Here is a 15,553-nt window from a genome sequence, read left to right on the forward strand (position 1 = left end):
CTGTGATCAGAGGATACAATGGAGCCTGCCTCACATCAAAGAACATCTCAGAATACACCTTGAGATAATACTACTCTGAATACTCTGCATGTCACTCACATTGGATCTCAGCTGTCTTGAATGAAAAGCCCCAATGACTTAGAGGAGTGGTGCCATCAAAGCTCTGCATACACACGGTGAGGCAGGGCTAAGCAGGAAAAGATGAGATTGTCAGAGAGCCAAATCTAAATTTCTGTTTTGTATTTTTGTTATGTCAAGTTGTACATATGTTGCTGTCTTGCTGTTTATGCTAACAGGCATAAAGGGAAGCTGGTGGAAACGTTTGCCATGTAGTTGTACCCCATAAGTGCCAAGATGGCTTGTGTGTATGATGTTAGGATTTGAAAGGAAGGGAAGCGTGGGGGGGGCTGACGATAACCTAGTGGTGACTCCTCTCTAGTGTTGACAAGATAGCAACATAAGATAATACATAGTGAGATAAGTTGAAACTTTAATGATCCCTGTGGGGAACCTGGGCCATTGTAGCAGCAAATAGTAATAGGATACACTAAAGAAATATAGCAGAGCAAATGGGGATTATGTAAACAAATGAAAATAGTGTGGATTACAGCATTAAGAGGGTGTGCAGAATAGCAGCAGTAGTAGCAGTAGAATATACTGAGACAAAATATATAGAAATACATATGAAATATATAACAAATGAGAGAAATGTGAGACTATGAAGAAAGAGAGTGTGGACCATGGATATGTACAGCGTGTAAGCATGTAGACGTGGATTGTAAAACCCTATACATCTTTCAAATATGTATTCATTTTACAAATATAGATAACATGTACAGAACATTTGGATACGTATGTCAATTACTAGCTGTCAACCTTAAAAAAAACAGAGACGCCATATGTATACAGAAAAAGTGACAATGTGCTCAGAACATAATTGTGAATGGATTTAGCATATGTACAGAAGAAATGTCAAGAGATATGTACTGACTCAAATGCAAAGAATGTACCAACCTATGTACAGTGTATCATATACGTAATTATATACATAAATACTGAAACATGTGAACTGTGCATGCAAATGCCATGTAGATTAGTTCAGAGTGTAGGAATGCGAAGGTAGTCCAAGATATTTTGTATAGAGAGTTCAGGCTTCCTGCTTCAGCCGCCTCCTAGTTCGGTGAGACTGGGGCCGTTTGGACAGGAAGAATTGTGCAATCTGATGGTGGTCAGTGCAAAAGAGCACCTAAAAGAGCTCTTTGTTTGCACCTTTGAGTGCTGAGGCGGCGGCTGAAGACGTTTTGTTGCTGCATCAATCATTAGTCCTCATTCTCTCCTCTGGTACTGCCTCTCTGCTACACCTTTTCACCAGCATGTATACCCAGTATATTCTATATACCCAAAATGTATATGACCAAATAAGTTATGGATTGTATCCTTAAGAGGCTTCACTCTGGAGGGTTCAGCGTAGTGTTCATCTGCAATACTTACAACAGCCTTGTTGACAGCCTCGGAATCGCGACACCTCCATGATTGATGAATCCCATTAATGCTCTCATGCATTCATCAAATAAGTCTTTTAAAGGCAGGAGAACATCCCATGGCCGCCAAAATATGCACTTTAGGTGTGTTGCCAGAGGTGGCTGCCGGAGCTCGCACAACATCAGTCAGAGAGCTCATTAGGGATGCGGTAACATGTGTGATCAAATATGTGGACGTCCTTTAATCAGGTGGTCATACCGGCCGCTGTGCCTACCGCTGCTGCCGGGGACCAGGCAGGGATCAATGGGCGGGGGGCAGGGGTTGTGATTGGGTCTGTATCCCCAGGAGAGCTGGATTCATCCATCAAGCAGCAGGCATGTTAAATAGAAACACACTCATCACTATCTGACTTGTCAATCATGCTAAGTACTCCCCAATCCTCATGTATGTTATGTTACTGTATAGGTTTCTATAATATTAACCAATGTAGTTTTTTCATCATATAAGATAAGAGAAGATGAGATGAAACTGTAATGATCCCTGTGGAGAAATTGGACTGTTAAGCAACATAAGCAACCGATAATTTCAACACCAGAACATGTTAACTAGAAATGTAGGAATGAATACATGAAAAGGTATGGATTACAGCGGATTAAGAGATGTAACAGGCAAATAGTGGGTTTACCCTAGATACCAATAGACAATTGTGATGGACCCATGCAGGTTGCCAAGCAAATCTAGAAAATTACCTTTGGAGGTTCTGTACTGAGGATTGGATGGGAGGTCATGTTAACAGAAATTCAGACAGGTCAGACAGTGTTGTCAGATGTCATCAGCAATCCTTGTCATTGATACTCAATAGGATAACTCATTCAGAACTGCAGAGTAGGATTAGACCGGTATATCAGACTAATATTGGCCTTTTATTAGGCCATCAGCTATCAGCCAATCATATTGTCACTGCCGATATGATTGACAACAGATAAAGTACATGAAAACTGTCTGCAAATACTGCAATGGGATTTTATTTTCTTTGCACATTTTATGCATTCATTTATTTGTTCAATTATGTTCTTTGTTCAATTATGTTTTCTTTGGCTTAATGTATCCCAGACTGTCCAGTGGAGCGTTTTAGTGTCCCATGATGGTCTAAATGCTGTTTCAGAGGCTTTTCCACTCCACTCCAAGAATAAAATGCTAGGGGGAAAACTGAATACTATTGTCGAATTTAAAAAAGTTAAATATTAGCACCAAATATCGCCTATCAGTGACTTCAGTCTAAAAAGAGATCGTATTATATCGGCCCTCAAAAACCCATTTTAGTCAACCCCTATTCCAGAGTGACATATGCCATTTAAATCTTCCATTTGGTGAACGCTTCTATCCAAAGTGCCTTACAGTATGATGAGTGCATATATTGTTTTCCACCAGTGGCCCCAATGGGAAACAAACCCCTAACCCTGGCAGTGTTAGTGCCATAATTTACCCAATGTTCTTGTAATGTGAGCCAGGAAGAGTAGCAGAGGAAAGTCACTCTACAGTAAATAGTGGCAGCCACTGTTAACATTTAGCAACAAAAGGAGGTTATTCTTTTTCATTTCATTAATTACATTGTTTTCACTCTAGATTACACTATATGCAATGGGATACAAGTTAAGGTTTCCTTTTTCGTTGTTTAGTATTTCTCTATTATTTCTACTACACCCTCCACACACACACACACACACACACACACACACACACACATCATCATCATCATCCGCGTCTTGATAAATGTTACATTTCATAATCACCTCCATTCCACCCGTGTCAGAATGTGAGGCCTACTAAACGTACCATGTATAACACAATGTGCTCAGGGCAAACACCTTCATTAAACCTTACAAGTCAGCCTGAACATGCAGCAAGAATCACATTAATTGGTACAAGCCATGCACATTTTTGCACCTACAAGCTCTGCATTCTGATGAGGACGGGGAAAGAGGAGCTCGAGCAAGGCAAAGAGATGCCGCGCTCTGAATGTTGAAGTTTTGAATGCAGTCACGGCCCAGTTGCACTCTTGAAATGCATGTGTCATTTTCAACACATCTGTGTGTCATGTTTTGGGACACATGTCATCAACGACATACTTTAATAACTACACATGCTGACACAACATGCCATTGCTGTAGTGGAAAACCATATAAATGCAAGTTTTGGTGTGTGCTTCTTTTCATATGTGAATTGAAAGATGGCATGGGATGGCAGGTTAAAATACATTACATTTTAACGTTATGTTTTAATCAGAAGTACTCTAAATGTAATTATAGTTGGTAATTAATCACAGATAAAAAAAATAAAAATAGAGTATAATAACTTGGTCAATATGTATTACAGCTTACCAGGACCAAAGACCAATTCATAGTAGTTCTTCTCACGCTGTCAAACTGCAAAATTCAGAGGCATTACACCCAACAAAATATATTTAGGTTACTATATACACTGTACTGTCTATCCGGTCTTTTCCAAAACTGATATCAACCATTTGAAAAATGGTAACACCTATCATGACAAAATGATAGGTAGCATAAAAGTAATATTAAATATTACTGACATTGTTAGCTCTCTGGAGCCTTTTTCTACCAAAATACTAATACCCCCTCTGTGAGAGCATGGCAGTCCCCCTTTTCAGTCTTGTCTGTCTACGGGATCAAGGCTCCTCATGTTGCTGCTGTTTTTGTGTACAATTAATTCCCATCTTTGGTAGATAAGGAGCCAATGAACAGTGTTCTCAAGGATGCTCTTTATTTTATTGTTTGTTAAAAAAAAATAAAAAACACAAGATGTTGACAGAAGGAATGAGGCCATCGGGTCAGCAGATGTACTGCCACTGAATAGTGTTGTACCTCACTGAATAGAGTCTGCATTCAAATATACTTCCTTTTGGTTTTGTGGAGGCTGGATGATAAACAGGATGGATTGATTGAAGGACGGGTGGACGGATGGATGGATAGATGGACAACAACTAGAGAGAGAAGAAGAAGTTTGAAATGAGAGACAATGCAAACAACTACTGAAATTCCCCCACTGGGTTAATCAAAGACGCTTCTGTTGCCCCTCCCAGCTGGTTGTCAGTCATTCATCTAACACACACACACACGCACACACACACACTGTGGATGTGTGTGAATCGTCTAATGAAGCCTCCTTTGTCCCAGTGTCACAAGGTTTAGGTTGAGCTCCGGCGCTGAAATGAGGCCCACCATGCTGAGCTTGAGGTTTTGAAGCTCTTGTTTTAGAAGTTGCAGCAGCGTCACCTCCCACAGAACAGACATTCTGGCAAACACGCACAGACACACAATCCCTACAGCTTCCTTTTTGTTGTAGCTGAACTAGTAGAGTTAGGAGCTCGGCTCACGCGGATCCTAGATATGCCACGGCTGTCATGTACTGAACTGCAGACAATCCCTCTAATGAGAGTTGCCTGATATAGTTACCTGGAGTGTTAGCTCTGTCTTTTACGTCTACAAACACCTCTTCCATCTGTCTGTCTTCTCCCCTTCATATGCACATCCACAGTGTGACATCCAGTGCCGTTCAGAGAAATTTGTGATTTTATTGTCGGGCACGCCTGCAAGCAATCAGCCCTATAAATTGGTAGTGGAATCTTTCCGTGTGTGCAGCATTACGCTAACTATCGACTAATATGATAAATGGTCACATTCATCAACACGCACAAACACTCATACTGTACACACGCTTGCACTGTCTCTCTCAGCACATCAGACCCTGTAATACAGCCATCTATCATTACATTTTCCCTTACAAATGAGGAGAGAATAGCATGCCAATTAATCTTCATCTAACACCCACGGTGCCTAGCAAACATCCCCGTGTTGGTGGTGCTTTCCTCGCGTTGGCGCTGGTGTCTGCACAGCCCAGTTTATCTCCAACACTACTGCTTCAACTGTTCCACAGACCAGGAAAGCAGAAAACCAAGTCTTACCAGACCCAGAAATAAGAACCCTGATAAGTATTAAAACCTGGATTAAAGTGGTTTCAAATGGGCTTCTCCATGAGTGCACACAGTGCAGACCCAATCTTAATATTGCCTGGGGTACATACAGCTCCCTCTCCCTCCTCCCTCCTCCCTCTCCCTATTGCAATATGAAGCTATAACAAAAAAATAGAGACAAGATTGCCATTTTGTTCCCGGCTCTAATTGCAGATTAAAGACAAAAAGCGGGTCCAGCAGATGAAAATGTCACTACTTTGTCACTTGGCTTTCTGAAGAACGGTTCCACTATTAGCCTCACGTCGCGGCCTTCAGAGCAAATGACTGTTCGAAGGCAGCGGGGGCCTGTTGCCATATGGCACGAGACAGCGACAAAATTGAATAAACAGAGGAGATTTGCGAAAACAAAGCAGCAGGAGTGCGTCATTAGACCGCAGTTGTCCGTGAGAGAGACTGCAATTCAAATAGGCAGAGGGGTCACACAGAGAGTAACAAAGTGGTGGGATCAGTGTGAAGGCTGCCATAGTTAATTCTTACACCGCTCACTCCCCTCCAGCTACAGAGCAGCTAGACATCAGCTACGGCTATAGCTACAGTATGTTCCCTCTCAAGCTGTTTGCCATTTGTCAGCCGTACAACTTCTCGGGAAATATGAGGGTTTAACTCCTCAGAATAATGATGTGATGGTTTATTAATCGCCGTAGGGAAATTCTCTTTTCCGATTGGCTCCTTCCACAGGGAGGTCGGAGGTCAGGCTCAGCTGCAGAACAGCAGTCCTGGAGCTGGTAGGGATTCAGTGCCTTGCTCAAGGACATATGCACACGCAAGGACGCAAGGATGTGTGTGTGTGTGTGTGTGTGTGTGTGTGCGTGTGTGTGTGTGTGTGTGTGTGTGTGTGCCTGCATGCCTGTCTTTGTTTCTTGCGCAATGCTTTAATGTCGTTTGACCAAGCACAGATCACTCGTTTGGTTCCAGCACATTAACTCAAAGTAGGTCAATAAAAGCAGGTTGACTGTTTTAGTTCACTGTTCAAACTCTTGATTCCTCCGCCCCCAAATACTACGGCTAATTTTAAATCATCGGGGCCACTGATGTATTTGGGTTACGGTGTCACACCTTTCCACATTCTCAAGGAATTCTATATCTCACCGCTCGGAAACGCATCCCGCAACCTAATTATACAATGTGACCAGAATCCTCATGTGTCCCACATAATGCGCTGTCAGACATCTCAATCTCATTACAGGTATGAGTCATCCCTACCAGCATCATATCAGATCTGTTTCAGGCGCAGTCATTCTTGTTCTTTTGTTCTTTTGTTTTCTTTTCGGTTTCTTTTCCCCCAATGAAGGAAGTTGGCCAAGAAGCGCAAAGAGACGCTGAACAGCACCCGCCAGGAGATGACAGTGATGGTCAACTCCATGGACAAGAGCTACACGGAGCAGGGGACCAACTGTGACGAGGCGCTGTCCTTCATGGACACGCACAACCACACACTGAACACCCGCAGCGAATGTGCGCTGACGCTCAACGGCCGCAGCGAGTGCACCCTCACTCTCAATGGCAGAGGTAAGATGGCGTGGCCCCGCGTCGGACTACATGCTTTATGGAGTAACACACCGAGCATGTCTGGGGTGCTCTGCTGTTTCACTAGAGCGTTTAATCTTTTAGTTTGCTTTGTTTGGACAGGTGAGAACAATGCCATTCGAACCAAATAACGCCTGAAAATAAAGGTCTCAGTCTTTTTGCAAGGGAACTGTACTGCGGTTGGTTAGGGGTGAGAGCCTAATCTGAGCCAACTACAAGAAACGACCCCAAAACATGTTCTTAACTGATATGAACACCATTGATAAATCCATTATGCTTAGTTAAAGTTACAAGTACTGAAATTGGATTTGTCTTGACTCCCCCTCCTCCACCAAAACCTCTAACCTGGCAGGATGACAGGTTACCAAAACTCTGTCAAATAAACAGGCAACTTGTAAGTCCATTTTACTTTTGCTTACAAGCCCCGTTTCACTTGTAATTGGGCAGAGTGAACCTAAACGAATCAAATACAAAAATGCAACAAAGTAAACTTTTTCGCTATAGTTCGGACAAAAGAAAACAAACTGTAAGTGTGATCGCACCTTAGTAACCTTGAAAAACTTGTTCTTTTTCAACTGATGAGTTCCCACATCCAGTTGCATATATTGGTGTTGAAAGGGGATTTTTCAAGTGAGGACTGTTATTTTTTTGTCTCTTTGTTCTTTTGTTGGGTTTCTTTCTGTGTTCTGACCAAGACTTTTTTCAGTCCATGCAATGATTTGACGGCAATTTTTGTAGCTTCTGCTAGTGTAAGTCAATAGGGAACCAATTTCTCTCAAAGTCAAATTTGAGTCTTTCCAAACAGTTCTATTCACTGAAATGTAAAACTACATAGAACTGTATGAAAAGACTTTGATATGATTTTGAGAAAAAATTGTATAATTTTCCATTCACTTCTTCTACAAGAGATTCATCCTCCTTCACCAGCCCTCAAGGGTTTGTTCTACCCTTTTTACACATTCCTTTTTTTCCTTCGTTTCTCTAATTGATTTTTGTGTTAAATGAACTAAAACTAAACTTACATCAGCAATAATAATAATTTACTATCATGGAGCTGTTGCTGATATCTGCACTGCAGTTGTTCAGCTGTGTGAACATTCGTGTGAACGCTTTCTGGATAGCATGACGGGAGTCTCGTGCCGTGATCAATAATCTTGGTTTCTTGAAATCCCAAGCCTGCCCTCCAAGCTTATCAGTGAGCATTAACACTCTGAGAAGCCTAGACTCAACCCCATTATATTTCCAATTCATGGAGGAAGCATAGATGTCCTCTGGAGCGCTAACCTATTCATTTTCTCCATCCCAGGTTAAACTTAATGCTTTGTTGATGGACAGCTTGGCTAAATCTGCATCCGGGGCTTGACCTGGTATAATCCCAGTCAAAACCAAGAGATTACACCTCCGCAGCAGCTTCTGTCTCCCCGCCCCTGCAGGGGACGAGCCCCAAAGATGCTCTGACCTTGATTAACTGTCTGTTAGCGTGGATGTTTAAATCTGGCCTTATGTCTGTCAAATGTTTTAAATGCATTACCTTTTCCTCTGCCTATCGGTGCGATGTCTTAAATACTGTGTCTAAGCCCTCTCTCTCCCTGACCTTGTATAACTATCAATAGCGTCATTTTGATTTAAAACATCTTAGCTGACACATTGCGGTCCGTCTGAACATGCACGACTAACTCAGACCGTGTTAGCAAGGTCGTTGGCTCTGTCGACTCTGCATGAGGAGCCTTTATCCCATATTCTATTGAGAGACCAAGTGACCGCCAAGTGGTAACACAGACACTGACTGCATTGTGCCTTTGAGTGCTCCGTTGGCTAACAGCGCAACTAGACTAGACTATTGATGCCTTGTGTTCTTTTCTTTTTTTTCCACCTCTAGCCGGGTCCTCACCCTCTTCCTTCACACTGCCTAAAGCCAATACTCTCAGTACATCCATTCCCACCAACTCCTACTACCCAGGTAAACACGTTTCCTCACACTAATCCTGTATGTCAACATAGAGCTTATAACCAGCGATGTAGAGTTAAATGAAGAGGTGTGCAAACTCCTGTCAGTGATCACTAGAAGGCGAACAACCATCAAGGTAAATTAAAAGATAATATTTTCAAATACTCATAAATTTAGTTGTTTTTTTAAAAGACCCCTTTTTCATGTAAATTACATCATACTGGTACTACTTACTAAAATGTGTGCCACGAATTTACATCATAGAGATTAAATACCAGCTTAAAACGGTCGGTGGGGAAACTCTATTTCACAAATGAAAAGGTAGATAAACTGAGTTTACACACCGCTACATCCCTGGTTATAACTGACTTATTTCAGTCAGGCAAGATAGAATTTATTTGTTCAGTTAGGACTACAAACTTTTCCAAACTATATCTATAATTATATGTCTTAAATTATAAGATTGCAGCCCATTGATTGTGTGTTTCCCTTCAGTTCAATAGTGAAATGTACTGTATGTTTACTCTTACTCTCTGATGTTTTAATGTTTCTTATTTATTATGCATTTGGCATCTTTCCTCATTCGCATTAGTTGGTTTTTCTGGTCAGTCAGCAAAGTCAAAAATGTTTGAAAGTACTTATCAAGAGTGGGGGTTTTTTTTCATCCTAATTTAAAGTTAAGATTTGACATAAAGTCTCCAGTGAGGTGAAGTTTAGAGTCAAAGTGAGTTAGATTTATATTCAGCTTTTTTTTTGGTGAATTTCATAACGAGTTTCTGGCTTTGTTGCTTGGCCAGAAACAACCAAATAGTAAACATTATTTTGTTGTTATTATTGTTATTTTTTGTGGAGTTTTCTTGGCTTCTTTTATTTACTGCAATTCTCTTTCCTCCTCCAACCTCTGCACTTGTTATGGGGGTATGAGCAGATCCCTTTGTGCCAACCGCTATCTTAGGTGAGACACATCTTCTTTTCCCATTGCTGTTGATTATTTATCCTTTTTTCAACACTATAGAAAATGACATGAGTACATTACGTTCATGAGATGGCTATTTGAAGAATTAACTGTGAGGACAAACAAGCACAGATTGTTTCCCATTTTGGTTTGGTTGGCTCTTTTACTGAAGACGGCTTCCTCACCTTCATACCTGCCTGCTGCTTCTCTCCCCTCCCCCTCTTCCTCCTCCTCCTCTTCCTCCTCCTCCTCTTCTCCCCCCCCCCTCCCCCCCTCCCCTTCTTCTTCCTCCCCGTCCAACGAGGGGCTCTCCTGGGCTGAGGCTGGCTTCACTCCATCCCATCCGCATTGCGTGTCGTGCGTGTGATGTCACATACGTGTTTGACCTCTCATATGCATGGACAGACATGTGGACTGGATGTGGGGGAGTGTCTAGGGGGGCAATGGGGGCCAAGTTCGCCCCAGCGCCACGGCTACAGTGTGCTACAGCTATAGCGTCTGCACTGAGACACAAACAGAAATCAAACACAGACAAACGGCGTGAGAGGGAGACAGAAAACGCTCTCTCTTAGCCCCCCATCTCCAAAATTGTAAAAACGGGATGTGTTCGGTCTGAACGTCTAAAGTCTAGCATTAGCTGTGCTGCCCTCCCCTCCCTCCCCTCTCTCCTCACTACGCATTTAACTCCCCTCCCTCCCTCCAAAACAACAACCTTTTCTATTATTCTTTTTAATGTCGCTCCCCCCTGCCTTTGGCTAACTGCTACTGACCTACTTGTTTTTGTTTTGGTTTTGCCAGTGTTTACTCATCCTGTTCAGTGATAAAAAAGAATAATAAAGAGCATTTTGTTTTTCCGTTAATTATTACTGGCCTTTGTTGAACATGCAGAGCGGCCCAAAGTGCATCATCTTGTATCAGCCGATGCTTTTCTAGCAGAGGAACACATAGCTAGCTACTAAGTGGGGCACTAGCACTGTGATAATTAAAAACTCAAGGCCAAGAAGAAAGGCAATAAGCAACACAACTCCAGTTTCACCACAAGCACCATAACCACATTTATAAGTATAGAATATACTATTAAGTCTTATTTTTTCTCATTAGTGCAACATAAAGCAGTGTCTTTCATCATTACTGTTGTGACAGCTGCTTATGTTAGTTCCAGATTTAATGAACCATGGAACAATTAACATGAAATTAAGGCAGCCAGAAAAGGTTACATGCTTTCAGTTGTGACATATTCAGTCACAACGTTGTCTCATCAGTTGAGGTTAATGATCAAAACTGATTAGATCAGTGAGGATATGTAACGTTTTTGATTTCATCACAGGCTCATTTTTATATTGTTTGAGAAATACAGGTGTCACCACTTCTAGCACATGCAAATATAATTATGCCAATTAGAGAAAGAAATTCAAAATGTCAGAGATGCACCAAAATAATTGAAATCAACACCAGAATATGAAAGTCACAAATCTGAAACAATTACGGCTTGTTCCAAAGATGATCAGTATTTCACCATTATTTTCTCCCTTGAAATCCATGACTTTCTTGTTTTGTTCTTTTTACTTTTGTCTTGCGCTGTTGAAATTGCCCCATCCATCCACTCAACATCCCCCCCCCCCCCCCTGACTAGGCTTTCTACCTAGACACTTTGGACTGAGAAGGCATGTGATCTTGCCCTTTAGCTTAGCTCTAAACCACTCTACTGTAACAGGTTCTCATGCTGTATTGTTGCTTATCCCCTCTCTCCTCTCTCTTCTCCTCTCTTTCTCTTCACATACTTAACCTCTTATGTATCTGCTATCTAAAAAGTGCCCATTAATGGTAAGTTTTCCCAAGTGGGCCCTGGGTTGGGGGAAGGAGGTGGTGTTTTTGCTCAGAAAGCAGGCCGACAGTGAGAGGCTGCTTCTGACATGGACATTATGACATTATTGCATGGCCAGTGGACATGTTAGCATCTCACCACCCTCCGTGCCGTGCCACCAAGCCATTAGCTTAGCATGATCACAGTACAGTGCCCCATCGCAGCATCACCCCATGCATTCTCCTCCCATCTCCGCTTCCCTCCTGGGTTGGTTTCTTTAGGTTTCTTCTTTTTTTTTTTTTCATTTTCCGGGGAGGCGGGTTGGCGGGGTGGGGGTTGAATCCACGCTGTGTCTGTGTGATGCTTCTGACGGTGCCTGCTGCGACATGCTCACTGTGGCCCACCGCACCCCCTCACATCCTCCTCCTCCATGTTTCTGGACACCCTCCATCGTCCGCTGGCGCCCCACAGCATCTGTGCCTCATCTCTGCCACTGACTGGATTACAGTATGAAAGAGCTGGAATGGATTCTGACTCTCAGTAGGAGACGTAGCCAAAAATCAGCATACTGTATCGCCACTAAAAAGTAAACTTGTTGTTTTACAGCCTCTTCATGTATAATTTTTATGAGCACTCTCTATACTGTTTCTCGCAGTTGAGGGCCACTCTGACACACTTTTTCGCTTACAGTGCACTTTTTTTCCTGATGGTAGCCATATTGAGCCCCAGTGCTGTAAGTGCTATACTTTAAGGGCTTAGTTCTGTAAGGGCTATAGGATGCCATATCAAATGTTCTCCAGCCACACTTTGAGACAGATGGACCTGAACCTTCCCACCACATGACTCATCCTATTACTCAATGATGTTGTGTTGTTGTGACCATCCATAACAAACAGATTACTACTTGAGAGTTGTTTACCGCCATGTGTCAATCTGGAGGGTGGTGACATAATGCTTAACAGTAAATGAGATAACACGTGCCATCTGTGGACGGCAGCAGTTATAACTGAGATTTGAACTGGCGTAACGTTCTTATCCATGAGCGACAACATGATAGCAAGGCCTCCAGCTGCATATATGAAAACTGTATATGAGTAAATAAATCAACTGTCATAAAAAACTGTGAACATTTACTGCTTCAAGCATTATGTCACCCGTATGACACTGGCACACACATCTTATAACAATCTGTTGATAAGTCGAGCGCCACTAGATCGTACCTCTCCGTGCTGACCTGCCTTTGCTCCGGCCCGTCCCTGTGTTTGTGTCCCACAGATGAGAGCCAGAACATGGGCAGCGACACCAGCAGCCTGGTGCAGTCCCACACCCACTCCCTGAGGAAGCGGGAGCCGGTGGACGTGCCGTACCAGACGGGCCAGCTGCACCCGGCGATCCGCGTGGCCGACCTCCTGCAGCACATCACCCAGATGAAGTGCGCCGAGGGCTACGGCTTCAAGGAGGAGTACGAGGTAGGACGCATCCCCCCGCCACCGTCAGCTGTCATCCCCACTGTAGAGGTTGTGAACACAAATAAAGCCTGGGGAGAGACTCGAAACATCTCCATGGAGATTCTTCATTGGAAATGTTTATCAGTCTAATACTAGGCTTCATCTGTGTCATGGTGCAAAGCCCCATGTCTGTCTCTCACTCTCTCGCTCTCTCTCTCTCTCTTTCTCTGTCTGTCTCTCTCTGTCTCTCTCTCTCTCTGTCTCTGTCTCTGTCTCTCTCTCTCTCTCTCTGTTTCGCACAGCACAGCAGAACTGTTTTGTTTCTCCCCAGATGCACTTTTATGATAAATTGTTAATGTACCCTGTCTCAGTGTGTTTACGGTGTGATTTGTTTTGTTGTTCATCTGTTCCTTGTTGTTTGTAGCGATTGTGCATTTGCGCTTGTATTGTGTGTGTGTGTGTGTGCGTGCGTGCGTGTCAAGTCACGCTGTCCCAGGTCCCCTTGGAGACTTAGACGTATAGATGTGCTAGACTGACGTGAAATGCATCAGCTTAAAAGTTAAGCGCAAAAAAGTGTGAGGAGCGGCTAGCTGTGCATTAGTTCTGTCCCCTTCTTTATCTGAATCAGGTCCGATTAAGCTCCGGCGGTGGCGGCCCGCTGCTCTCTTAAGAAGACTGTTGTCACACAACAGCATCCGTAATCTGACACCATGCCTCTCGCTGACACCCAAACAAAAGATTTCGCCTCGGCAGAGCATCACTCTCATTTCCTCTCATTAGGGCAAGAGGCTGGCAGGGCTTGGCGGCGCTCCAGCCTCCTCTCACTGTCCCTGAGCACCAAACCAGCCAGCCAGCCTGCCAGCCTGCCACCATCACCGCTGCAGCACTCTGCACTCATCTCACCCAGACGCCACATTAAAACAGACTGGCTTCAAGCTATACTTTTTAAGTTTTTTTTTTTGTTTTTTTTCATGTCTCATCCGTTCTCTCATCACTTAACAATCGTTCTATCTGGCGTCACATTATCTTCTTTATCACTGATACTATCATCAATTCTTTGTTGCTTTTGTTTAACTTACATCATATATCTTTCTTCATCATCTTTCCCTATCCTCATCTTTTCTTTTTCATCCTCTGTTATTGACTTGCATCACATCTCTTTCTTCACCCTTTCTCCCTCCTTCTTACTATTCTTTGCATTCCTTATGCACTCTCATGTTTCTCTTGCTTCATCTTTTTCTCTACAATTTACTTATCTATACGTCAATCATGCTTCCTTGCTTTTCTTTTCTGTCTCTCTCCCCCATCTCCTTGCCTACTCAGTTTTAATGCGTGGGCCACATTTATCAGTAATTAACTCCCTGCCTCCTCCCTCATGAGTGAGGAGCTAAAAAATGTAGCCTCCCATCGCTACCTGCAGCATCAGATCATTGAGGAGCTGGAGTGCTTTGGGCTGCCCTCCGGGCCTAATCCATTATGGATAAAGGTGTTTTGGGCTCATGCGGCCGGCACTGCATGGATGCATAACAGTCAATCAAAAGAAGCGCGCCAGAGTGAACGATTGGCCCCTGTCCCTACCCTGCTGTCACCTAGCTGTCCACATCCCGCTTCAGTAAAGGCCTGTGGGATGCTTGAAGTGTGCAACGGAGCTCATTCTCACTTGGCTAGAGCGATTCATTTGTATGTTGTGTTCCGATGCTGTCTTCTCTATATCAATCTGTCTTAAGGTTAATGCCCTTTTTAACCGTTTTTCATTTTTTTTTACTTAATGAGATTGGAGCCTAGTGCACCTCTAAACCTGTTGACTTACACTGTACTATATCTCTCTCTGACCCATGCTTCTTGTTATTCTGTACGTTAACTTTGGATCAGATAAACGAGGTAAGCCAATACTTTTGGTTATTTGTGAGTTTTCTAGACGTGTAGATGATATCACTTTTGAGAAAAAAAAAAAAATCCAGACAGATTGATGGTGCTTGTTGGCTGTTTTTTTAAGGCCCTGTGGGATTACAACATCTCACTTAGATGATCTAGTCTGAAAAGGGCATTTACCAGCAGAAGTTATGCAATGTTACCAAAGCATTTGACAGTGCACAGATGTTCATGTCTGAAACAGAGACACCGTAACAGTTATCCACAGTCTTTTGTTGAACTACTGTCATGGCAAGGTCCTGAGACATTCATCCTCTTACCCTTGAGAATGTGACTGTGAAATGTTTTCCATATCGGGCATTGTGTCTTAACACACAGAGATGCACAGTACTCCACTTAATGCTGATGTTGCTTTACAAAGCTTTTCCAAAGCATACTCTCTAGCCAATCAGTGGAATTTCAA

At 43.0% G+C, this 15,553-nt stretch overlaps 1 protein-coding gene across 11 annotated transcripts in view; it reads left to right on the forward strand.

The window, feature by feature from the left end:
* The window catches only part of LOC139931005 (receptor-type tyrosine-protein phosphatase mu), a 141,427-nt gene that overhangs the window by 99,598 nt on the left and 26,276 nt on the right, over positions 1-15,553 (forward strand). For 3 of the 11 annotated variants that reach the window (XM_078287976.1, XM_078287974.1, XM_078287977.1), the window contains 4 exons: positions 6,828-6,985; positions 8,943-9,023; positions 9,940-9,966; positions 13,046-13,239. In XM_078287976.1, coding sequence (XP_078144102.1) covers positions 6,828-6,985; positions 8,943-9,023; positions 9,940-9,966; positions 13,046-13,239 — 460 coding nt within the window. Of the gene's footprint in view, positions 1-6,827; positions 7,046-8,942; positions 9,024-9,939; positions 9,977-11,778; positions 11,791-13,010; positions 13,240-15,090; positions 15,100-15,553 lie in introns of all 11 variants that reach the window. The other 8 variants (XM_078287975.1, XM_078287980.1, XM_078287972.1 and 5 more) reach the window with 7 other exon arrangements.

The sequence above is a fragment of the Centroberyx gerrardi genome, chromosome 13, assembly GCF_048128805.1.
Source record: "Centroberyx gerrardi isolate f3 chromosome 13, fCenGer3.hap1.cur.20231027, whole genome shotgun sequence".
NCBI lineage: Eukaryota > Metazoa > Chordata > Actinopteri > Beryciformes > Berycidae > Centroberyx > Centroberyx gerrardi.